Below are 25,347 nucleotides of genomic sequence, written 5' to 3' on the forward strand. Positions count from 1 at the left end.
CTCCAGGACAAAATTTCGCCAGCCGCTTTTGACACATTGAATAAGTCGCAGCACCTTCCCCATACACCGCACAAATCTTTCTGCATTCCAGTTGCATTTTTACTTTTCTTAAAGTAATAAAACATGCTGAAAATGTTATATATTTTCCTCCATCTTCAATATTAAAATGGCTACGCAAAAATTCACCCATTTTGATGCTTTTTAAAAAATGGATGTTGATATGACGTCTGTCACAATATAAAATCTAACAAAACTGTTTCGAATGAAGTAAAAGTGCTACTAGAGCCACCTTAAAGGACAAAACCAAGGGAGCTCTTCGGTGAACCCAGTGCCAGAGATGACCCGCAGAGGCAAGGCGGCCCGGGGTGCCCCTGCGGTTCACAGAAGCTGCCCTTGGCATTGCAGTGAGTTTTTAATCTTAAAAGACAATGTTAAATTTCTTTGTAGGTGAAACGAGATTGACTTGTGTATGACTCCAGCCTCACCTTGTTTAAAGCCCAGATGGCTGTGTCCGTTCCCCAGGAATGTCCGGACCGAGTCCCGCAGATGAGGTGGCTCAGGCCCAGGCACTTCTTTGCTTCCAGCGGCGGAGGCTGGAAGTCGGAGGTGCAGCTGGGGGCAAGCCTGCTCCTCGGAGGCCTCTCTCCTTGGCGTGCGGGTGGCCATCATCTCCCTCTGTCCTCAAGGGGTTGTCCCTCTGCGCGTGTCCGAGTCTCTCTTTACAAGGATACCAGTCAAGTAGAGTTAGGGTCACTCCTAAAGGTGTTTATTAACTTAATTACCTCTGGAAAGACCCCCATCTCCAAATAGTCACATTTTGAGATCCTGGAGGTTGAGACTCCAGCATAGGAATTTGGTGGGGACACAGATTAGCCTGTAACGACAGGCATAAGGAAAGGACCATCAGCTCCAAATAAACCCTGTGTGTACAGGCAGCCTGGGCTGTGCAGGTTGTAGGGGCAAGAACGCCCCTAAGAGTGGCTCCCCAGCCCATGCTGATGCTTCTCAGGGAGGTTGGGAGGCAAGACAGTTACCACCCATAGGCTGGGCGGCAGGTTTGGCGGCTGGGCTCCCATTTTTCCTGAGCAGTAATAAAGGGGCAGAGACCTGGTGAGCCAATTACTAGGAAGGCCTTAGACACCTGAGGGATGATCATTGGGATGAGCCTCCAGTAAAAAAAAACAACAAAAAAACCCATGTAGTTCCTAACCTTGAAAGTCTCCCTAAGAAGCTGGGTCTTGTTTAGAGGCTGAAAGCTTTCCACAGCGATTTGCTCAAGTGTCTGCGCACTCGCATCCCTTGGGAAAGGGGTGGAGCCACCGTCCGCCCCAGAAGGCAGCAGGGGTGAGCGCAGGTGAAATCGCCCCTCGTCCCCACCCATCCCCACCCACCGCGGCGCCCAGCTTCCCCGCAGTGGGCAGGCTGCCTCCTGGTCCGGACCGTTGTTCTAAATAGCTCTCTCTGTCCCTGCTGCACCTGGGTCTGAAGGGTGAGGGACGCTGACTTGTGTGTCAGTCTTGACACTGATGGAATGTGTGACATGGGCTCAACCTTCAGGAGACTGGGAGGCGACAGTGCAGCTTTCTGAGTCCTCTCCTGCGAAAGGAGCACCTTGGAAACAGCCTCTTGTCACGCAGCTGCACCCTGGGCCGGGTCCAAGACTAACTTGCTTACAGAAGCCTGAGCCAGGTCCCGCTGGAAGGGGGCCCCTGCCCCCAGGCCCCGGGGTCGCCACGTGAGGAGGCCCAGGGCTGTACTCTGCACCTTCTGGGGGTGGTGATCAGGGCACTGAGACACGTCCCGGTCTGGAGTTGGCAGTTGGTAACTCAGCGGTGCACGCGCGTGTACCGGCCCTGCCGCCCCACAGTCTGCGCTGCTGGCAGCTCTTCCTGCTGCCTTGACCCAGAGCTGTAACCTTTATTTTCTCTTGATTTCGGATCATGAAGGAGAGGCCCCTGCACCTGTGGGAAGCTGCATCCCAACTTGGTGGCAGGGCCAGCTGGAGCCCAGGAATTCCCTGTTAAAGTCCCCTTATTGTGCCTGAAACTAACAAATCCTGTGGTTTTTCCAAAGCTTTTTTTGTGCACCATCTTCTAATCCTCCCTTTGCAGGTGAGGAAAGAGACCTGGGGTTATGAGATGCCTTTTTCTCATCTCTTTCAGTTCCACAAGACTCCTCCCTCCAGGACCCGAGCTTGAGGGACGCACAGCAGGTGACTGCCCTCCAGCTGCCCCTGGTGAGTGACCTGCAGGAGCCTTGAAAACCCCCCTTTGCATCTGTCAACTACAGGGGGACCCTGGCCAGCTCGTGTCTACCACCCAGGCTGTTCCGCCCTGGCGTAGAAACGCTGAGGGGACCGACCCAAGTTTACATGACTCCGTCCCTCCTCCTGCCCTGGAGTCCGGGCTGCTCGCCGTGAGGCTGTGCTGTCACCTCCGGGAGACTGTGCAGACGGTGGTGGGGGATGCAAACACCTGGGCCCCCACCTGTCTTCCGCTTGGCGTCTTGGTGTCCCCTCCAGTGAAAAAGGGGAGGGAAGACATTTCTTTGGTACCGTCATGCAGCCGTGCAGAGGGGTGCTTGGGAATTTCCACGTAAGGTGTCCTTCCCAGGTGGGAGCTGGGCTTGGCCTGCAAGTGTCCTCCTCACTCGCCCCTCCCATCCCAGCTCCCGCCTGGGGCCCTGGTTTCTGACCATACCCGCCTCACTGTCCTCCCGGTTGCTGCCATGACGGGCAGTCGTTGTGAGAATGTCGGTGCCGTGTGGGCGCGGATGGGCCCTGCTGCTGCTGGTTCTCGGCAGACAGGAGACTCGCCGGAGGCCATCAGCCCAGTGTGTTCTCCACACAGTGCATGAAACAGGACTTGAAACCTTGAAGGGGTGGGCTCAGGGTGCGAAGGAGAAGCCGGCGTGTGGGGTGGGGTGTCCACGCCCCGGGAGCTGCCGCTGTGAGCACGGCATGCCCAGCGTCCGCTCTGCGCTGCCTGCTGATGAGTCAAAGTACCCAAAGGGGGTGGCACCGTTCTTACTGAGAACGGATACCTTTGACTGCACACCTCCCAAGGGCACGCTGTGAATTTAGTGCCTACGGAGCTGTGGTGCTCCCCTTCAGGTTCCTCCCGGTCGTTGTAGACGCCTCAGTACGCGGAATGTGCAGATTTTGATGACTCAGTGCTGTTTATCCTTCACTGAAGAGTGTTTCTGCCTATTGCACTAGAATCGCCATCCCGAAGGTCTTATCATGTGGGGTCTTTTTAACTTGTAGTTGTAAAATATGTATAACAAAATTTGCAATCGTAGCCATTTTTAACATACAGTCGTGTTTTAAGTGTTCAGTGATCTGACGTGCATCCCCATGGTTGTGCAGCCGGTCCCCAGGAGTTTTTCATCTTTCCAGGCTGAAACTCCTCAGCCATTCGGTGGTCAGTCCCCGTGCCCCCAACACCTCCGGCCGGCCCTGGTGCCACCGTCCCCTCACTCTGGAGAGCGGGCATAAGTGGTGTCACACAGCTTCTGCCCTTTTGTGTCTGGCCGGTCTCCCTCAGCATAGTGTCCTCAAGGTTCATCCACGGTGTAGCATGTGTCAGAATGTCCTTCCTCGCTCAGGCTGACTGATGTTCCACGGCGTGCGTGTAAGCCACTGTGTTGACCCATTCGTTCTTTGGTAGACACTTGGGTGGCTTTCACCCTCTGGCTTCTGTGAATCATGCTGCTTTGAACACAGGTACATGTAAAGTTTTATTTATTTGGTAATTGCAGATTCACTTGCAGTTGTAAGAAATAATAGACCCTTTGTGCTCTTTACAATGAACGGTAAGGTCTTGGAGAAGTACAATGCAGGGTCACAGGACATTAATACACAGGATACAGAATGTCCGCTTTCAGAAGGATCTTTCCTGTTGCCTTTGACAACCGCGCCCACTGCTCCATTGGTCTCTGTGAACCTCCGGGGTGTTATCCATCTGATAGTGTTGTTGTTTCAGGAACATGAACGAGGCGGGAGATGGGCTGTTTTCAACAAGCATAATTCTGTGGCGCTTCCACCACTGTTGGGCATGTGTCAGAAGTCTGTTCCGTTTTTATTGCTGAGGAAGACCGCGTGGTATGAATGGACCCGATTTGCTGAACCACGCCCCTGCTGAAGGAGACCTGGGCTGTTTCTGGTTCGGGGCACTCTGCATAACACTGCTGTAACGTTTGTGTGAGCATCAGTCTCGATTTCTCTGGGGACACAGGCCCAGCGATGCAGTTGTTGGGTTGTCTCGTATCTTTTTCCCAGAGTGAACATACCATTTTACATTCCCATTACATTCTCCACGTCTTCGCCAGCATTTGGTGTTATCACTGCTTTTTATTTTATTTTTAATTTTTTTCTTACAGCCATTTTCAGGGAGCTTAGTGACTTCGGTGTCTTTAAAGCTTATACTGTGGCTTGACTCTTGCCAACTCTCTCTAAAGTTCTGCAGAAACCCATTCAGGTGAGCAGACTTATTGGCTGGCTTTCACGGTTTTTTATTTATCCATTCTGATAGATGCACAGTGACATCTCCTTAGGATTCAAATTGCATTTCTGTGTGGTGGATGAAGTGGGCCATCTTTTCATGTGCTCCTCTGCTGTCTCTGTGTCCACTCTATGAGCTCGTCTTCATGACTTTTGCTCATGTCCTAATTGGGCCATTTGCTTTTGTTACTGTTGAGTATTGAAAACTCATTATATACTCCACATATTTGTCCTTCGTTGGTTGTATGTTCTGCAGATATTTCCTATCATCACAGCATTTTCACAGGGTCTTTAGCAGAGCAAAAGTTTTTAATTTGGCTTAAGTGCAGTTTGTCAGTTTTTCCCTTTAAGAATCGTGCTTCTGGTGTGAAGTCTGACTGCCTAGTTTTTGATCCCAAAGATTTTTTTTCTCCTATGTTTTTTGCTTTAGTTATACATTTTACATTTAAGTTCAAGATACATTTATGTCCACAGTCTGTGACCCATGCACGTTTAAGTCTATGATCTCTAGTTTTTGTATAAGGTGGAGAATTAGGTCACAGGTTATTGGGTGTTTTGTTTTGTTTTTTGCTAGTGGACGTCCAGTTGTTTTCCCACCTGAAAAGCTCTGCTCTTTTGTCAAAAACCACTTGAGTGTATTTGTGTGGTTCATTCTTGGGTTCTCTGTTGTTTCATTGATGTGTTTGCCTTTCTCTCCACTAAGGAATGCATAGCTGTACATGTCAGCCTAGAAGTTGGGTAGGCCCTTTCCTCTTATTTTATTATTCTTTTTCAAAATTACTTTGGCTATTTTCATCTCTTTGCCTTTCTGTATGCAGTTTAGAATAACCTTGCCCTTGTGTGCACAAACTTCCACTGAGACTGTGGTAAGCGCGTTGTCGGGCTGTGCGCGAGTTTGGGGAGTAGACATTTTCACCGTCCGAGTCTAGTGACCTGTGACTGCGGTGGGTCTCGCCATTCACCTTCCTCCTCTCTCTCTTCGCTGCTTTGTGGTTCTCGGCATACAAGTTCTGTAATTGTTTTGTTAGATTTACACCTAAGTACTTCGATTTTTTGAGCAATTTGCAAATGATATTACATTTTTAATTTTGTTGACAATATGATGATGTATAGTATAAGAAACAACAGATTTTTGTACATTTATTTTGTATTCTGTGACCTTGCTGGATTTACATACCAGTTTAAGGAGGATTTTTTATGTATTTGTTTCTTTTTAAGTAGTGCTGGATCTTCTCTGTAGACAGTCATGTCAACTGCAAATAAGAACAGTTATATCTCTCTCTGGTGTGTGTGCCTTTATTTCTTTTTCTCAACTCATCTCATGAGCGAGAATGCGCAGCCTCGTGTTGAACAGCAGGGGTCCTAGGCGGCGCCTTGGTCCTGGTCGTAGACAGTGTCCATCTTTCGCCGTGAATGTGCTGTTAGCTATAAGTGTTGTTTTTTAAGAAATAGAGTTTTTTTTAAAAGATTTTATTTATTTATTTTTAGACAGAGGGGAAGTGAGGGAGAAAGGGAGAGAAACATCAGCGTGTGGTTGCTTCGTGTGCGCCCCCTAGGGCGACCCAGGCCCGCGACCCAGGCGCGCGCCCTGACTGGGAACCAGCTGGGCCCCTTTGGGTCGCAGGCCGGCGCTCAATCCACCGAGCCGCACCAGCCAGGGTGGTTTTTGTAAATTTTCTTTATCAAGTGGAGAAAGTTCTCAGAGTTTTTATTGTATATGGGTATTGAGTTTTGTCAAAGTCTTTCTGCTTCAGTTTATGATGAGCATGTGAATTGTCTTTAGGCTGTTAATATGGTGGATTATGTTGACTGAGGTTTTAACATACTAAACCAGCCTTGCATCCCCAGGAGTCAACTCTTTATTTCCATGATATAAAATCCCTTTATATATTGCTGAGTTTTGTTGGCTGTTATTTGGTTAAGGATTTCTGCATCCATTCTGGGGGCTTTGGTCTGTGGTTTTCTTTACCGCCTTTGTCTGGCTCTGGTGTGAATGCTTAGCTTCTCAAGATGAGTTTGAAAGTGCCCCCATCCGTCCCCCCCCCCCCCCCCGCCTTCTAAAAGACATTGTAACATTGTGCGGAATTGGTGTTAAGTCTTTCAACATTTGGTAGAATTCTCTGGTGAAACCATATGACCTTGGAGGCTTACAGGGGGCATAGCAGAAGTGGTATTTTAATTGTGGGTTCCACCCCCTTTCTGGCTCTGGGGTGTTTCACACTGTCTGCTTCGCCGAGGATGAGCCGCAGTGGCTCGTGGTTTCGTCTTGTCAGATTCATGCGCACGCAGAGCTCAGTTCGTGGTATCCCTTCGCCATCCTGTCCGCAGCGTGATCTGCCTGCCATGGCTCCGCTTTATCCCTGGTGCTGGAGATGCACCCTCTCTTTCTCTTCCTTGTCAGTCTTGCTGGAGGTGTCAATTTTATTGATCTTTCCAAAGAACTAGCTCATTGCTAGTTCATTCACTGATTTTTTTCCCTGATGTTTTTGTGTTTTCAATTTTATTGATTTTTTCCATCACATCTTTATTATTTCCTTCATCCTGCATGCTTTGGGTTTATTTTACCACTCTCTTTGTAGGTTCCAGAAGTAGTTTACATTGTTGATTTGAGACTGCCTTCTGGTGTAAGCATTTCTAATGCAGGCCTCTTAGCACTATAAACGTCCCTCTTAGCACTGCTTAGTTACAGCCCACAAACAGTAATATGCGTTTTTTATTTTTGTTCATTTCAGTGTATTGTATTTTTCATGAGCTGTCTTCTTTGACCGAAGGGCCATTTAGAAGTGTGTAGTTTAATTTCCAAGGCTTGCAGATTTTCCTGTTAGCTTTCTATTTTTTTAAAAATATTTTATTTATTTACTTTTAGAGAGAGGGGAAGGGAGGGGGAAAGAGAGGGAGAGAAAGATCGATTGCTTGCCTCTCGCATACACCCCATTGTGAACTAAACCCACAACCCAGGTATATTCCCTGACCAGGAATTGAACCGGTGACCTTTTGCTTTGCGGGACACCACCCTACCAACTGAGCCCCCTGGTCTGCGGTCTGGGAAGCTTTCTATTATTGGTTTGTTGTTTGGTTCCATTGTGATCACAGAACACACTGTTAATTATTTCAGATTGTTGGGGGTTTCTTCTCTTTCAGGGACCTTGATGGCCCAATCTGTGGTCTGTCTTGTATATTCTGTTGACTTTTGAAAGGAACATATATTCTGTTTTTGTTGGTTATTCCATAAATGTTGATTAGGGTCTATTGGTTGATGGTGCTACTGAGTTCTTCTGTATCTTTGCTGAGTTTCTGAGTAGTTGATTGTTCTTCCAGTTTCTGTGAGAGGATTTGCCATCTCCAAGTGCAGTGATCCTTTAAGATCTCTGTTTGGTGCACATGCATTAGAACTGCTGTTTGCATGTTTGCGTGTGTGTTTAGGAATGCCTCCTTGGGGGGTGGACCCATTTATTATTATTAATGTCCTTCTTCATCTTCTTTGTGCTCAAGTCTACCTGGTACTAATACAGCTACTTCTTTTCCTTTTGATTAATGATTGCATAACATATACTATCCATTCTTTTTACTTCCAACCTGACTACATCATTGTTTTTGAAGTGAGTTTCATTTATTTTATTTACTTATTTATTTGAAGTGAGTTCTGTTTTAATAGCAGATACAGGCAGACTTCATTTTACTGCATTTTGGAAACACTGTGTTTTCATCAACATCGAGGCAATACCTTCACCAGCAAACACATCGCTCGCTGAGGGCTCAGGGGATGCTGTTTTTCAGGCAGTGCTGTTGCACATTGACCAGACTGCAGGGCAGTGTAAACATAACTTTCACATGGTGTGGGCATCTGCGAAGTTCTTGTGACTTGCTTCGTGGTGACATCTGCCTCGGTGCAGTGGTCTGGACCCGCACCTGCAGTGTCTTCCAGACCTGCCTGTAGTTGAGTCATAGTTTTTAATTCACTGCCAGTTGCTGTGTTTTCACCGGTGTATTTAGACCATTTGTATTTTAACATAAGTATTGACACATTGGGGCCCAAATCCGTCTTTCCCCTGTTTGTTCTGTTTTTTGTTTCTCTGTTTTCTTGTTCGTGCCTTCTTATGAGTTACCTGAACATTTTTTAGAACTCCCATTTTGATGTACCTAGTATACTGTTAAGTGTTTCTTTGTATCATTAAAGAAAACCTATTTAATGATACTTGTTTAAGGATGGTAAGGCAGACTTTATCCAGGACTGTGGTGGTAGGTGTAGGGATCACCACAGTGGGATTTTACGGTAGGGGACAGAGATTGGGCTCCACTCCAAACACAGCATGGGCAAGAGGGAGTTTGTAGCCAAGGAGCAGGGTTGGGGGTCAGTGGATGGAAGATTACTAAGAGGAAACATCAGGGATAAGGGGCACTTTTGGTGTTCTGAGCCCCAGTTTCCAATGTGGAGGTGTTTCCCCCGCATCCACAAACACGCTCAGAGAGAGCATGGATGCCACGGGCGAAGGGCTCAGCCCGGCAAGGGTGCGCGCCCGCCTCTCCCACCGTGGACACCCGGCATCAGGCCAGGCTTGTCGCCTGCACTTCTACCGACTGCGATCAATCAGAGGTTCCTGCAGTCCCCTCCTTGGGTTGGTTTAACTTGCTAAAGTGGCTCACAGAACTCAGGAACATTTTACTCATTAGATCACTGGTTCATTATAAAAGAATGTAACTCAGGAACTGACTGATGCGCAGGGCCAGGCAAGGGGAAGGTCTGGGGGCTTCCTTGCTCTCTGAGCCCAGCACCCTCGATGTGCCTCCACCTCTCTGAACCCTGCCCCTTTGGGTGTTTATGGAGGCCTTATCACCATGTTGTGATTGATTAAATCATTGATTCAACTTCCAGCCTCTTCACTGAGTGAAGATTGAGGGAGGGGTGGGGCTGAGAGTTTCAACCTCTAGGTACTGGTTGGTTCCCTTGACAACCAGCCCCTATCCTTAGGTAGGGTTCAAAGTCACCTTATTAACATAACAATATAACATAAGGACACCTTTGTTGCTCTTATCACTTAGAAATTCCAGGGATTTGGGAGATCTGTGCCCGAAAAGGGGTCCAAATACTTATTACAAGTGACTGGATCACAGTGGGGTTCTGGCTAAACCCACCAAACAGGATTCTTGCTGAAGGCAGGCTAGGTGATCAGACACCACCTGGGGGTGTGGCAGGGGAGGCGTCTGTTCAGATGGCCAGGATGATCAGATATGAGGGGGTGTTCTTACAAGGAAGTTCACCGATGGGCCCACACCAGTAGGTTCAGGAGGCTGACTGATGTTTGTCAACCCAAGAATTGTTGTCAATATAGCATTTTCAAAGATTACTCTGATATTACATTACATGCGTAACTTACCACACCCTTGACTTCTCTTCACCCTTCCCCTTTTCTAGCACAATTGATTTAAAGAGTTCCTTTGTTACATTTAGAAGCACATCTCAGTGTTACAATTTTGCTTTAACTGTCAAGCCTTAATTAGAAACTTAAAAGAAGGAAGGTCTATTGCATTTTCCCATATTTTGGCTTACCATCTTCCTTTCCTGCGCTTCCTTCTTTTATTGTGAGGGGAAGGGAGGAATTTTCCTCTGCTTTTCTAGGTGCTTCTGGCTCCTCTACCAGTTAAATCTATGTGAGACAGATTAACAAGAGGAAATGGCTGAATTTAATACATGCAGATGCGAGGAACCCCGCAGAAGCAAGAGGGCTCAGACAGAAAGGTAGAAGGAGGCAGGTGTGACCCCGGCGGCACAGAGCCGGGCTGCGGAGGCGGCCGTTGTGGGACCGGGACAAGAGTGGTGTTCAGCCCGGAGAAGAGCCCCCTGCGCGCTCGAGCGCGCCCATTGCTGGGGTAACTCTTACTGCGGGCGAGGAAGGCCCGACTGAGACTCAAGCTCCCCACGGGAGAAGTGTCTCCGGAGCCCGCGCGGCCGCCGGCGCCCTCGCTTCAGCAGCGCCAGTGCAGGCGGCCTCGCAGGCCCCTGGTCTGAACTCCGTCCTTGGTCGCGTCCTGTCTCCTTGTGCGCTGCGCCTCCCCCTGCGGCGCGTTCAGGGGCAGCGCCCGGCTCCGGGCTGCCGGCTCCGCCCGCGGCTGGCGGCTTCCTGCGCCTCCCGGTCGGAGGTCGGCGTCCGGTGGGCGTCCTTTCCTCCTGCAGGGAAGGTCGTGGTTTTTCTCTGGCGGTTTTTAAGGTGTTTCTTCCTTTTCCTTCTTTTAGGTTTCAGAAGTTTATTATGATGCATTTTGGCATCAGTGTCTTTGGATTAGTGGCTTGGGGTTTATCCTCTTCTTGAATCTGCGGCTTTGTGTCTCTGAATTAGGAAAGTCTTGAGCCATTTTTCCACGCGGCGCTTTCCCAGCCCCGCCTGCTCATTCCCCCCCAGGATTCTCGTTACCGATTTTGCTCTTTGGTTGCAGTGTCCCGTGTGCCCCGGGCCCCGTGTAAGGTCTCGTCTGTGTTCTTCCGGCTCGGATGTGTGTGGCTGCTGGCAGTTGGGGGGGCCTTTCCTTCGTTGACTGTGACATCCGTTTCAAGTATAGAAGGTAGCGAACGTGGCGGGAACATCAGCGGCGTGGAAAAGGCCCGGTCAGGAGTGAGGCTGCCCCGGCTGAAGGGGAGGGCGGTGCGCAGGGCCGGCGGTAGGGTGGTGAGGCCGAGAATGGAGCCGGCTCCTGGGAGCGCGCGGAAGCCGGAGGCGCGCTCCCTCCCTGGGGGGCGCCCGTGTAAACGCCGGCACACTAGGAAGTGGAAGCGGCACACTAGGAAGTGGAAGCGGGCTGCGTGTCCCCGGTCGCCTCAGAAGACGTGCAGATGTTTCCATGCACTATCTTCTGGATTTTTCTCTGCCGGGTCGCGCCATAGGGCCTCGCGCCCGAGCGGACGCGGTTCCGCGCGGGACACGGAAGCTCGCCGGTGCCCGCGCCGCCGGCCGGCCGGCCATGGGGTGGCGGCTGGAGGGCCCTGCGTGGCGCTCTGGCTGGCTGGCTGCCGCTTGCTTTGTGAGTGTCCCCCTGCCACGTCTTTGCAGATGCCAAGGGTCGGAGGGAAAAAGACCCACATCTCTTGACAGCAGGTGCTGCCTGCTTCCTGCAGGCCCAGCCCGGATTCCTCTCGTTTTCACCGGGGGCGCCGGGCAGCATCTCTTCCACATGGAGGGACTGTCGGGGAAAGGAAAACCTTTCCTCTTCTTCCTCGGGCTCAGTGGCTGGGGCCCTGCACACTGACAGGAGCGATTCCCAGGAGGAACAGACTGGTTTTACATGCCTATGGGGTGCCTCAGAACTGAAAGGAAAATCCCAGACAGCAGTCAGAGCTTATTTATTTGCCGTTTCCCCGGAGAAATGACAAGACGGAGGAACAGGATTTTGAGCCTCAAGGGGCAGAGTTGTGGGCAGGGGCGTATCCCTGAGCACTGATGGAAGATAAGGTTATTCAGCGCTTTGTTGGAGGGCCTGGGCTGATGAGAGTCTCCAGTCCTGTCTGGTGGCCCAGGGTCAGGCTGCCCTTCGGGGTGGAATGGGGATCGGATGTGCACTCAAAGGGAAACTCAGACCATGCCTTTAACAAGGAGAGGAGGGTGAGAGAACTTTTTCTGAGATCTTTAGTTCTCTGTTGACTTCAGCTCAAAATGGCCTTGGCCAAGCTGGCGTACTGCGGGGTGGGTTATTTGATCCCCTTGGAGACCAACAACAAGTTGGTTCCTCCAAGCCTGTGGCTTCTGGAACCTGTGCAACTTGTTCCCCGGGGCAGGCTTCCCCCATGCTGGCTTCTTCCTAGCAGCATAGCCACTTGCGGAGCCCTTCAAATGCAGCGCCTCGGGCTGCACCCGGCGCTGACGCAGGCAGAATGGGTCCCTCTACCCACAGTGCCAAGTGAGTCATAGGTCCGTGGAGCTTGAAGGGCCTGTTTCAAACTCCCGGTTCCGAGTGCTAAGGTGGTCGGTGGTGCCGGCTCTGAAAAACTGGCAGAGAAAAAATATGTGTAGAGAAGAAAGTTTTCTTCACTCTCCAAGAAAGGAGAGGGGCGTGGTGTGGAGAGACACCCCAGTGTTGAGGACTTTCAAGTTTTTATTGGACTGTCATTGGATTTAAAAAGGGTGGGGTTGCTGTGGTGAGGCCCCTGGGCTGTGGGGGCTTGTGACCCGGGGCTGGGGCTGCAGGTGATTCCAGCATTCCCTTCCGCTGTGGCTGTGGGAGCCGTTCGATCTGTTCTTTCTTGCAGTGATTCCCAGTCCTGGTGACGAGCTCAGGAGACCAAAACAGCACTTAGGTTTACCAAGGTCACAGGCCTGCTCAGCCAGTGGTGCCACAATAGCAGATGGGGCTGGCCTTGTCCTTTCATACGACAGACTTTTTTTTTTTTTGCTTTATTGTTTCTTTATTATCAACTGTAGGCACTTTTAAAATATTCTATTTATTTTTAACCTTTTCTTTGGAATTTATTTCAGCCTCGGGTTACAAGAATAGTACAGAGGTTTCCACACCCCCTTGGCGTTAATGTCCCTGTGTCCATTCTCCCCTCTCTTGTCTGTCTTACCTCCTGCCCTTACACACACTTTTTTCCTGAATTTTTAGTGAGTGAGGTACAGGTTTTGTGCCCTCTATTCATACAGGGGTATATTTTCTAAAAGCTAGTACAGTGGCTGACCTAACCACAATATACAGCAGATTCTCAAATAACACACTGTTCAATGCTCTTTCGTTACGATGTCAAGGAGGGAAAAAGCCAGTTCCTGGCGGGGGACAGGGCCCCCAGCTGTCCGCGCAGAGCTGGCCGTGCTCCCCACGTCCGCGTGGGCCTCCTCTGGGGTCTCCAGTTTCCTTCTCCATCCTGAAGATGTGCACGAGGGCCACTGGCAAGCCTCCCGCGTCCAGTTTCTTACTTGTTCTTATTAATCTGCAGTGTCTGTACAGCTCACATTTATTTCAACGTGTGATGGGAGAAGCGTTTTAGGTCTTCATTTAGAAGTTTGGTGATGTTTTTGTGACCAAAAATATACGTTAGGAACTTGGTCTAGTTTTTAATCAATTAGCCTCTGATCAAATTGGTTTCGTTATACGTCATCTTTCTTCAAGTCACAGTTCACAAGAACCTGCCGTTAGCATTAAGTGGGGACCTACTATGCATTTGTCACATTCTGGAAATGTAACGTTTAAATAATACATTCTGGGCTGTGCTCTCATTCCGTTGCCCTGGCTCAGTGTTTCCTCCTTGGTTCCCCTGTTCACTGTGGCCCCGGTAACGCCGGGGAGCGAGGCGAGGCGAGGCGGTCGCCAGGCTCCCCTCACCTCGGCTCAGGCCCCGCATTTCCGCAGGAGCGTCAGGCTGGGTTGTGTCCTTCCCGGGGTGGCATCGAAGTCGTGTGCCCCACAGGGGTCCTGTCAGCACTGGGCACCGGAGCAAGGTTCCTAGGTAATTAGAATTTGGATGTGATCTATAAATATATATTAACATTTTATTTAAAATTTTTATTTATTGAGGCTGGTATATCTCTCCACACCATGCCCCTCTTCTTTCTTGGAGAGTGGATAAAAACTTTATTCTCTACAAAAAATAAATAAATAAAATTTTTATTTATTGATTTGAGAGAGGAGGGAGACAGACAGACTGTTGTTGAGCTTATTTATGCGCTCGTTGGTTGGTTCTTGTATGTGCACCGACTGGGGATCGGACCGCAACGTTGGCGTATCAGGAGGACACTGTAACCAGCTGAGCTACCCAGCCAGGGCAGCATTGTTTTTAATCTTCACCAAAACGATGAATGAAAGTGGTACCTACATTTTTACTTTTTAAACGTACTTTGAGCTATGATTTGTACATAACACACCTGTTTAAGTGCAAAGTGTAGAGAGTTTTTCAAAAGTATCTACATGTGAGTAACTAGCACCCCATCCAGATACAGAACATCGTCATCACCCCAAGGATTTCCCTTGCGCCCCTTGCAGTCAAGCCGGGCTCTTGTGCCCAGGCCAGCGCTGACCTCCTTTTTGTCTCAGTAGATTCACTCTTTTGTTGAGGTTCATGTAAATGGAGTCACACGGGTTGCCACGTCTCGGGTCAGACTTCTCTAACTCAGGCCCGTGATTTAAGTGTTGTTCGCGTTGTGTGTTTCAGTGGTTTCTTCCTTTTTGTTGCTGAATAGTATTCCACTGTATGCCTGCGTCATGGGCGGGTTACCCACTGACCACCTGGTGATAAGTATTGGGTTCACTTTCATTTTTGCCTGTTGTGAATGAAGCTGCTATGAACATTCACCTGTACGACTTTCTGTGGACGAGTGTTTCCATTTCGGAGGTGGGGCCTCGGGGGGAGGCTGCCGTGGGGCCAGCCTGTGGTTCCCTGAGTGGGAAATGGCTGTTCTCCTCGGTGCTCACCACTCACTCTGCCCACAGGGCATCACATCTTCACCGTCCTTTCGTAGTGTCATTTTTTTTAAAAAGCATATTTTAGCTATTAAGGGGAGATATGTAATTGTGGTTTAATATAGCAGCCCCTGTTGACTGATGAGGCTGAGCACTTTTTCGCTTGCTGTGGGTCATTTATGTATCGTTTGTGAAGTGGCCACATGCGTTCCCCATTTACTGGCCTGCTTGTCTTACTGTGTTTTAAGAGCTTTTAAAAATACCTGTATTCTGGATAGAAGTCCTGTGTCAGATGTGTATACTGGGAATATTTTCTACTATTCTACGGCTAGCCTTTTCATTGTTTTAATGACGTTTTTTGCAGATTGAACATTATTAGTTTTGATGAGGTCCAGTTTGTTGATTTTTTTTAATCATTTATGATTTTTGTGCCCTAGCAAATCTTTGTCTACCTTGAGATCACAAAGACTTTTCTTCTGGAAGTTTTATAGTTGCAGGAGTTATTTTTCACATGTGCCATAAGGTGTCGAGTTCCTTTCTCTCCCCTGCCCCCATGCTGATATTTGGTTGTTTATCACCATTTACTGAAAAGATTGTCCTTTTGCCTGTTGAATTCCTTGGCACTCTTGTCAAAAATCAGTTGTCCACACCTGTCTGAGAACTTGGGCTCAACCTCAGTTAAGCTTTGTTTTGACTCTTTATGCCAATATCGCTGTAACGGTATAGTAAGTTTTGCAGTTGGTCACTGAGTTCTCCAGCTTTCAAAATTCTTTGGGCGGCTTCTAAGTGCTTTGTCTGTCCATATACATTTTAGAATCTTCCTGAAGTTTTTGCTTGGGACTGCACTGAATTTACAGAGCATGGTGGGCCATATTGACGTCCTAACTTGTTAAATCCTTCATTTCTTTGGTTCTTCAGTGTTCATTTGGGGAACATATTTTGTAAACATTTTCCTTAAGAATTTCATGGTTTGTGATGCTATTATAAATGGTCTGTTTTTTAAAAACATTGCCATATATTTATATAGAAACAACAAAATACAATTGATTTTTGTTACATTGACCTTTTATCCTGCAACCTTGTTAATTTTACTTATTAGTACAGTAGCTTTTCTGAAGATTCCAGAGGATTTTCTGATTGGGTTGTAGGAATTTTAGCTTCTAGGCAAAGGTGTTTAAAGTGTTTCCAACACATTTTTATGTACAATGACAAGATGTTTGTTGAAATTTCATCATTTTTCTTTTTGAATCTTCAAAGCAATGATTGATAATAGTATTTTAGCCCTGACCAAGGGTGGCTCAGGGTCACTGGTTCGATTCCCGGCCAGGGCACATGCCTGGGTTTCAGGTTTGATCCATCCCCGGCTGGGCGCTTGAGAGGCAACCAATTGATGTTTCTCTCGCCCACTGATGTTTCATTCCCTCTCTTCCTCCCTCCCTTCCCCTGTCTCTAAAAATAAATAAATAAAACCTAAAAATGATCATAGTATTTTATACGCATATTTTTATAAACTAATGAATGTGAGCTTTTCATGTATTTTAAAATATTTGCTTTCTTGGTTTCCTCTTTTTTTCACTAACATGAAAGGCTCTCCACGTGTGTCCTAAGGGCTCTGTGTGCTGTAAGCGCCCCCCCCCGCCCCGCCCCGCCCCGCGCCGCGTGAGTGGTGTGCGCCTGCTCCTGCCTCGTTGGTCTCTGTCTCCCTCATTGCTCCTCTGTTGATGTGGGTATTTATAACTTTTCTGTGAACATCTGCCCATTGCTCTTCATATGGTCCCCTCTCTATTTTTAATCTGATAGTCATTTTTTCCTTTTGATATGTTAGGATTTTTATATTTATAATAGTTGTGATCAAGGATCAGAGTCTAGTTTTATTTCTGAATAGTCAACCAACTATATCAGATAAAAGTCATCTCTTTCTCTAATAATTATTAGGGCTGCATTTTTCCTTGTAGACTAAACTTTTACGTGTACCAAATTTGGTTTCTGGACTTTTACTTTTCTTTTGCATTGGTCTGTTTTTGTTCTAAAACCATATTTCTGATTGTGAAGCTTTTTAATCAAAATTGTAACCGTTCTAATTTGTTAAATACTTTCTTGCAGTTTGCCCTATACTGCTGATATTGCTGATTAATGAGGTATATCTACAATTTAAAACAAACTGGTTAAAAAAACAGAAAAAGCAACCTATTAGAAAATAGAAAAATGAGCAAAGACTGTGAACAAGGGTCTCAAAGAAGAAAACCCCTGTTGGCTGATAAGCCCATAAAGGGGCTCTCACTGAGGAAGGGGTGGCTCGGGGACCGCCGCCACTGCATTCCCGCCCGGGGCGGCACTGTAGGCCTGGGACAGCCCCAGTGGGCAGGGACACCAACAGCAAAGCACAGCCGGCCTGAGTTCCCTTGGTGGGGGGGTGATAGGCATTTAGTAGGAGCCATGCTTCAAATGAGGCATTTAGATGTTTTTCTGGGCAAGCCATGTGCAGAAGGATGCGCGCGCTCTCGTGGTGCTGGGAAGCACAGTGAGCGCAGCCGGTCAGCCACACGAGCCCCCAGGGTCAGCAGCCCGTGCTCCACAGTATGGTATTACATGCATTTTCGACTTTTCAACAAACAACGGTTTGTTGGCATATAAAACCCTGTCTGGGTCGAGAAACATCTGTACCGGGTGAAATCTAAACATTATTGACAAGAGTGGTAAAGTCACCACACTCTGAAATCCTACACATCAGTTTAGGTCAATGAACTGGACCTATGTAGATGTACATAAATAAACCTTAAACAGAAAGTTCAACATTTAAAAACACACAAAACTGCCGTGGCATCATTTCAAGCTACACTCAGAAGTAGCTGGAGTCTTAAAGACATGCACTGAATAGACACGCCAGTCCATCGGCAGCCTCCGCCCGGGAGGGTCAGGGGGTGGGCCTGAGGGCAGGAGAGGCTCAGAGACCAGCCACGGGCATCTGCTGCCCTTCCGAAGAGAACCAGAGGCAAAGGCTGTAACCTGCTTATACATTTCATATCTTAGAGACGGGTGCATGAGGATTTTGTTTCAATTAGGGCGAGTCTTCAGACGCTGGGGAAAGGCATGAGGAAGAAACCTGACGCGTGATTCTACCAGTGTGTTCTCCACCCTTTTACACACACCTTTGCCTACGTCCCTGATGATTTCCTTAGGAAAATGTCCTGGAAATGGAATTACTGAGTCCCAGCGTGTACTTCTGTTGCTTTCTCCCAAAATGGCCAGAAATTTCCCCAAGGACCCAGGGGGGCATTACACTTAATCTCATTTTGTCGTGATGGGAAGCATATGACTGTTGTCACATGAACGTGACTATTGAATTTCACTTGTATACCTGATGATTGACATTCAAGGACCCAGTTTATGTTTAGCAAGATTTCTAGGGCCCATCAGTCGGCTTTGACCCAGCACTTTCCCGTCCTGACTCCTTGCCAGAGTCACCTGTGGAGGTCTTCCTAATTCTTTTCCTTGAAGAGGTAATACTGCTTCATAGTTCAAAAGACACTGAATGGTCTTACTGACCCCATGTTGACTTGGTCTGATGTAGAGCAGTTTCTAGACCATTGTGTCACATGGGGCCGTAGAAGACTCGTGCAGACACTTGTCGGTAACGCACTGCGATGCCTGCAAGTCCCCCGTGGCACGGGGGCGCGAAACATGCCCACCGTCCGGCCCGAGAGGCCCGAGAGACGGGAATCGGCGGGCCTGGCTGAGGGGCCCGTGCCCCTTGTGCTCGTAGTTCTGCTCTCTGTGGCCTCGGGAGGCTGTGGAAGGAAGTGTGTGTGGGGAGGACTGGCCGCGGCCCCGGGATCAGCTGCTGAAGGCTGTCCTTTCCCCACCCTGCCCCCGACATACACCTGATCCCCGCCCCTGCACAGCGATCAGGTAACTGGCGATGGTCTAGAGCAGTGACTTTCAACCTTTGCCACCTCAGGGCACACACAGAAACTAATTACGAATTTCTGCGGCACACGAGAAAAACAGTTTTTTGCTGACCTAACAAAAAAAAAGTACAATTTTTTATTCATTTACACCGGATCGCTATTGTTACTTTGGCTGTTGCCATTTTTTTATTTGACAGTCTGAGAGAAAAGAGGTCCGTGCCCCTGACTTAGTCAGATGTTGCATGTTTTAAAAATTTGTGTAGCACCCCGGTTGAAAATCGCTGGTCTGGAGTTAGGCAGCTATGAGGACATATATTTACAATATTATGAACTTTTTAATTTTTTAGAGAGATTTATTTTACAATACTATATGGGTTGTGCTTTCCTCCCCAAATTTTATTTTGAAGTCCTTTCTAGTGGACTGTATAAAGGAATTTTTATAACCCAAAATGGAATTTTATTTTAAATGCTTTTTAATTGCAGAAGGTGGGTGCCTCATTGAGCCAGTGTCCAGTGAACGTGCATGCAGACAGTTCCTCCAGCCATATACATATTTAGTGACACACACTCAGTGACACGCTTGGTAGAGATGTACTGTGTGTCCCTGTTCTTCTGGGGTTGGTCAGTATGAACGGAAACGCCAGCTAGACCAGTTCTCCGTCCTTCACATCTCCCTTCTCCCAAATAGCCTTTCAAATAATCAAGCCTCCAGATTAATTTTTAATGGCATCTTTTGTTATCATCCATCTATTGTCACATTACTAATATTTACAGAAAGTTTTGAGATCCTGATAACTTCACGCTTCAATGGGTAAAGATCTGTTTTAATTCTGTAAAGGACTTCTTTATTTTTAGGATCTCCTGGTGTTATATGGATGTGCCACCATTTTTTAAATTAAAATTCATTTGACACATTCCCATGGTGTATGACTCAAAAGTGCAGAGAAGTCTCACCGCAGGTCCCACCGCCAAGCTGCCGGCCGTTCTGCCCGCCGGGCGACCCAGGGCCCCTGGTGCACAGGTGCTTTCCCTGTGGCCCAGGCCTCAGAGGGCCTCCTCCTCGGTGCGGAGAGGCCCGCGCTCCTGCCCTCTTCCCGTAGGAGTTCGCTCAGCCTGGCAGGATGTCCTGGGCTTAGTCACTGCCCTGAAGATGGACAGAAGGCTCGTCCCCAGTCTCTGCTCTCTGTGGTCGTCGATGCAGCCATGCGGGGCTCGTACAGACCAACTCTAGAAATAGAGCGGTGCCACACCCACAGAGCGCGCCGGTGGGGTGAGGGCCGCAGTCCTCGCTGCCGGCCTGGGACTGTGCACGCGCCGGGCCCGCACTGAGCCGCATGGCCTGTTTCGCACACTCCTGGCCGCTGGCGAGTCCCCGCGGCTCAGATTCGGCCAAACACGGTAGGAACGAGGTGGATCCCAGGCGAAAGCCCGGGCGCAGCCCGCGGCTCAGAGCGCTCCCTTCCTCGCGCACACCGTGGAGCGTGCATGCCTTCAGCCCCTACTTGTCCCTGGACTGAGGTGTCCCTGTTCTCTTGTGGTTTCAGAAGCGGGTTTCTCCTTTCGAGGACATGATCTTCTGCTTCTCGGAAGAGGACTGGTCCCTTCTAGATCCTGCCCAGACAGGCTTCTATGGGGAGTTTATCATCGGAGAGGACTGTGGGGTCTCGCTCCCTCCAAGTAAGTTGTCCTTTGGCCCTCTTCTGAGACCAGGGAAAAGGGGTGGGGGGCAGCATATGATCTTGCTCTGCACCCTGCTCCGCTGATGCGCAGTCGCCTGTACTCAGTGACCCTGAGTGCACTTAGCAGAGGGGCGCTTGTCTGCCGCCGGCACGTGTGCATTAGGCTTGCTGGCTGCTCTGCATACAAAGCCAAATGTAACAGGTTCCTCTGCATGGCTGTTGTAGCGCTCTGACCCTGCGCCTCTTCCCTTGTGGCCCCCTAATGTGCGGGCCCAGCAGAGCTGCCCCAAACCCTGCCGGCTTCAGCCTTCCTGCATCTCTGCAGCCCTGCATGGCTCTCTCGCTGCTGTAGCCTGTCCTGGGTCCCTCCAGGTCACTGAGGAAGGTGTGTCCTCCCCTTTTCTGTGAACAGATGACCCAGCAGCCCAGGTGGACCTCTCCCAGGGGGAGGAGAATGAGCCACGTGTTCCAGAGCTGCAGGACCTGCAGGGGAAGGAGGCTACCCAGGTCTCCCACTTGGGTGAGTCATGATTCCACCACTGGGTGGACAGAGTGGGGTGCAGGTGCTGCTGGCCACAGGTGGGCCACTCCCTGCCATCTCTCTGTGTCCCTCTGTACACCCAGACTGTGTCTTGGTAGAACACATCTTTGCCTCCTCCTGATTCCTCACAGAAAGAATGGAGGTTTTTATTTTGCCGGGTCTGGGGATTGCAGTCCCTCAACCAGGGACCAGGGCACCATGGGAATACCTTTGTCCTCTGCTGTAAGTAGTGCCTGGGCTGTGTCGGCCAGTCCGTGGCCCCTCCTAGAGTGAGGTCCTGCCCTTCAGGGAGAGGAGGAGGACCAGGCCCAGGACCTCGAGGTGTCTCAGCCTCTAGTCCCTCCACCAGTGCTGCAGGCGAGGAGGCTGAGGCACGGGTGCTGGGGCCCGGCCGGCGGCATCTCCCAGTCCTCCTGTCCTGGGCTCTGTGCCAGCAGGACTGAAGTTTCCACCACTGTGCCATGATACCTTGAGACACTGCCCCGTCAAGACAAAAGCTTTGTGGGGCAGCAGCGGCAGCCCACATCCCTCCCCCTACAGGACCCGCAGCCAGCACAGTTCAGCCAGGCGGGGCTCCCACCTCCCCTGGGATTGGCACACGGCCTCTCTGGGGCCAGCTCCCTGCCCTGTCCGCCCCAGCAGGCTCTGCAGGCTGCACCGTGCCGAGGGCCCCGGGACCTGAGAAACCACCAGAGAGGTGGAGGTGACCGTCAGGATGGCAGGCACTCATTCAGTCATGTAGATGGGACCGAGCCGGGACCCACGCTGATTCCGTGTAGCTTCAGAACCCCTGTTTGTGGTGGTGGCTGTTTGTCTACAAATTCACTTTATCGACAAACACTGACCGAGGGGCTGCCCGTGGGTCACGGCCTGGCATCTGTTAGGAGGCCCCCCAGGCAGCTGCACAACAAATCCACTTTTCCATTTTTCTCGGGAAAGACTTTCCAAGTCTCCAGCCGATCCTGGTCGAAGAAAGAGGGAGGCGGGAGGAGCTGCAGGTGCCAGAGCTCCAGGCCTGCCAGCAGACAGCGCTTGCTCAGAGCACCTGCCCAGGTAAGGAAGGCCTGGGGAGGCATGAGCGCGCCTGTGTGTGCGGTGTGTATGTGAGCACATGATGTGTGTACATGTGCATGTGCAGGCATGCAGTGATGGCAAGTGGGGTGTGTGTGCATCTGTGTGCTGTGTGGCGGATTGCATGTGTGTGGTGTGTGTGCATTTTGTGTGTGTATAGTATGGAAGTCTGCACATGTGTGGCATGTGCATGCACGTTTGCTGTTGGGGGTGGGTCAGGGATTAAACTCTAAGGTCCCTGCCAACCCACTGATTGCCAGCGGAAAGTGCTGGTTCCCTTTTGCTAGTGTCTGTCCCAGCTGAGCTCCTGCCTAAGGCCCTCCCCGGTGGCGTCCCCCGCAGGCCGAAGGTGTGCTGTGGCACTGCTGGCCACACAGGAGTGTGCTTCTTCCCCAAGCACAGGGCCAGAGTCCTGGGCCGAGCCTTGGACCGAAGCGCAGGGTTGCGGACCTCAAGGTGAAGAGACTCTGGAGAATGCGTGCCTCACCTGCCCTTGCGTGTGGCCCACATTTGCACTCCGAGTCATGTTAGCAAAAGTCACCACCTCCAGAGGCAGAGACTGAAATGTAGCATCTTTAATGTCCTTGGGGTTCAGGAGTTCTTCCAAACGCCAAACCTGAGTCTCTTGTTCTTTATTTTTTCTTCTTTTTTTCCTGGTCTTTCTTTAAAGATTTTATTTATTTTTAGAGAGAGGGGGAGGTAGGGAGAAAAAGACAGAGAGAAATATTGAAGTGTGGTTGCCTCTCGCACACCCCCTACTGGGGACCTGACCTGCAACCCAGGCATGTGCCCTGACTAGGAATCGAACCGGCAAACTTCTGGTTTGCAGGCCCGTGCTCAATCCACTGAGCTACGTGAGCCAGGGCTTCTTTCTATTTTTTAAAAAATTCCGGTTGACATAAAATACTAGTCTCTGGCTCTTACTTGAACCCACCATGTCATGGAAACTGTCCACAGCTATGGGGACTGACTCACACACAGTCTGCTTTACCCGAGATGCCTTTGGAGCAAGATTTGTCTGGTATTGTGGTGATTGCAGCTAGCACTATGCAGGGCTTGGTGCCGTTTCTCCTCACCCCATCAGGTGTAGACAAATGGGTTTTATGGTTACAACAGATCCAGAAGGAAGACAGCCGCTCCCCACACGCGTGGAGCTCCCCGACCACTGGTTTCCTGAGGTGCCTGCTGCAGGCAGAGCAGCCTGGACGCATGCTTGCTGCCTGCTGCCTGGCGCCGCTGCGCACTTGGGGCCCTTTCCGCCCTCTCCGGCCCCTGCCTGCCCACAGCAGCCTCAGGCCAGACAGGGTGAGCGGCTATTACCCAGGGGCTTTGGGCCGCTCTCTCCCTTCCTGGGCTCTGACACAGAATCCGCTCTGAAATGTCCAGAGGCCCAGGTTGCCTGAGGACAGGAGAGACTGTGTCAGAGAATGGGCACTGTTTTCATTCGGGGAGCTCCTGCCACGCCCTCTGGCGGCAGCTGAGGGGTCCCTGTCCCTGCCTCTGTGCGGCCTCGTGCCGGACGGCCCGCGCTGTCTGTCGGTACCACGCCGACCAGCATTAGAACGCTGCCCTGGATTGGTTTCCCCGTGGATCAGGTAGTTATTACTGTTTAGTTCTGTTTCTGTTTCTCCCTCTTCCTTCTACACTCTGCATAAGCTCTGTTTGCAACCCAGCCCCAGGGTGGGGTCCTCCTCACGGGATTCTGAGCACCGTGTCCGTCCTCTGAGGCAGCTACTGTCTCCCTCCGCCGGCTCGCAGAGCAAAAGCCATCGACAGGGCGGCTGCCACAGTGCGTTTCTCTCCCACAGCGTGGAGGCGGCCAAGCCGAGGCCGCGGCCGCAGCAGAGTCCGCACGGGGTGCTCTCTGCCTGGCTGCAGATGGCGGCCTGCGCTCCCCGCGCTCGCCGGGCCTTGTCCCAGTGCGTCCTGTTGCGGGGAGGGCTCACTCCTCACTTTCGTCCTCACTCCTCATGTTCTTCAGCTTTCACAAGTGTCTCACCCTAAATACCGCCCGGAGGCCCCGCCTCCTAATACCCCCTCCGTGGGACGGGGCTCCAACCTGCACGTTTGGGGGGATACAAACACTCAGCCACGGCCCGTGCTCTGCTTCCCCCGTGCTCCCGTGGGGGTCAGCCTGCCGGGCCGCGGAGCCCAGTGCGGTGTCAGGCCGCAGGCCTGGACCTGAGTCTACCTACTGAGCCATAGTTTGCATTTTCTGTGCAATCAAAATTGTGGGTTTGAGTCTGTTGCTTCTTATTTGCTCATAGTTCCTCCCATTTTTCTTTTTTTTAATTTCATGGGTTTCAGCACATTTGTTTTTCACAGTTTTAAAATGTAATACATTTATTCATCTCCTTTTTGGTTTTATGTCTTGCAGGAAAGCTGTGTTTTTTATAATGTCTTTGTCTCGTTTTACCCCCTCTGGCTTCCTGTCCTCCCTGCTTCTCTCCTCCGCCCCTCGAGCTCCGGAGGAGCATCCGTCGCCCCTTCCCAGCCCACAATGCAGGGTGGGAGGGGTTGCTGTCCTTGAGGAGCTCGCCGCCAGCCTGGCACGAGCGCAGCCCAGCTCGCACAGCACTGCCACGGGCTTCGGCGTCCCCAGTCCCGATGGAGCTCAGTTCCCCTCCCAGCCAGGGCAACCTCTCTCTCTCTTAGATTTTCTCCTGGAAAACAGAAATAGGAGTCAGAGCCTTGTATGGTTATTGTTGATCACATGATTGGTTTGTTTGATTGTTTTTAAGATTTTATTTATTTTTTAAATATTTTATTTATTTATTTTAAGAGAGGGGAAGGGAGGGACAAAGAGAGGGAAAGAAACATCAGTGTGCGGTTGCCTCTAGCACACCCTCTACTGGGGACCTGGCCCAGAACTCAGGCATGTGCCCTGACTGGGAAGCAAACTGGTGACCTTTTGGTTTGCAGGCCGGCACTCAGTCCACTGAGCTACACCAGCCAGGGCTATTTATTTATTTTTAGGGAGAAGGGAAGGGAAGGAGAAGGAGAGGGAGAGAAACATGATGTGTGAGAGATACATCAATCGGTTGCCTCTCGCACATGCCCAATGGGGCACCAGGCCCGCAACCCAGGCGTGTGCCCTGACTGGGAATTGAACTGGCAGCGCTTTGGTCTTCAGGCTGTGCTCAGTCCACTGAGCCACACAAGCCAGGGAAGATTACACAATTTAATTGATATGCAAGCACACAGTCAGACTAGAACTCTTCACCGTTTCCCTGTTATCCTAACAGCCAGTTCAGGGGACTCCCCCACCAC

General features: G+C 50.2%; 1 protein-coding gene and 1 non-coding gene across 3 annotated transcripts in view; one reads left to right on the forward strand and one right to left on the reverse strand.

Moving 5' to 3' along the window:
* The window catches only part of ZNF496 (zinc finger protein 496), a 33,873-nt gene that overhangs the window by 4,529 nt on the left and 3,997 nt on the right, over positions 1-25,347 (forward strand). For both annotated transcript variants that reach the window (XM_054584027.1, XM_054584028.1), the window contains exons 6-9: positions 2,163-2,236; positions 20,331-20,463; positions 20,878-20,985; positions 21,946-22,059. In XM_054584027.1, the coding sequence (XP_054440002.1) occupies positions 2,163-2,236; positions 20,331-20,463; positions 20,878-20,985; positions 21,946-22,059 (429 nt within the window). The remainder of the gene's footprint in view (positions 1-2,162; positions 2,237-20,330; positions 20,464-20,877; positions 20,986-21,945; positions 22,060-25,347) is intronic.
* On the reverse strand, positions 4,373-4,502 carry LOC129079108 (small nucleolar RNA SNORA33). Its single transcript, XR_008530045.1, has one exon. It is a non-coding gene; the product is annotated as a small nucleolar RNA SNORA33 (small nucleolar RNA).

This window comes from Pteronotus mesoamericanus, unplaced genomic scaffold (genome assembly GCF_021234165.1).
Source record: "Pteronotus mesoamericanus isolate MK-2021 breed Mesoamerican mustached bat unplaced genomic scaffold, CSHL_Meso_final contig_752, whole genome shotgun sequence".
In the NCBI taxonomy this organism is placed as follows: Eukaryota; Metazoa; Chordata; class Mammalia; order Chiroptera; family Mormoopidae; genus Pteronotus; species Pteronotus mesoamericanus.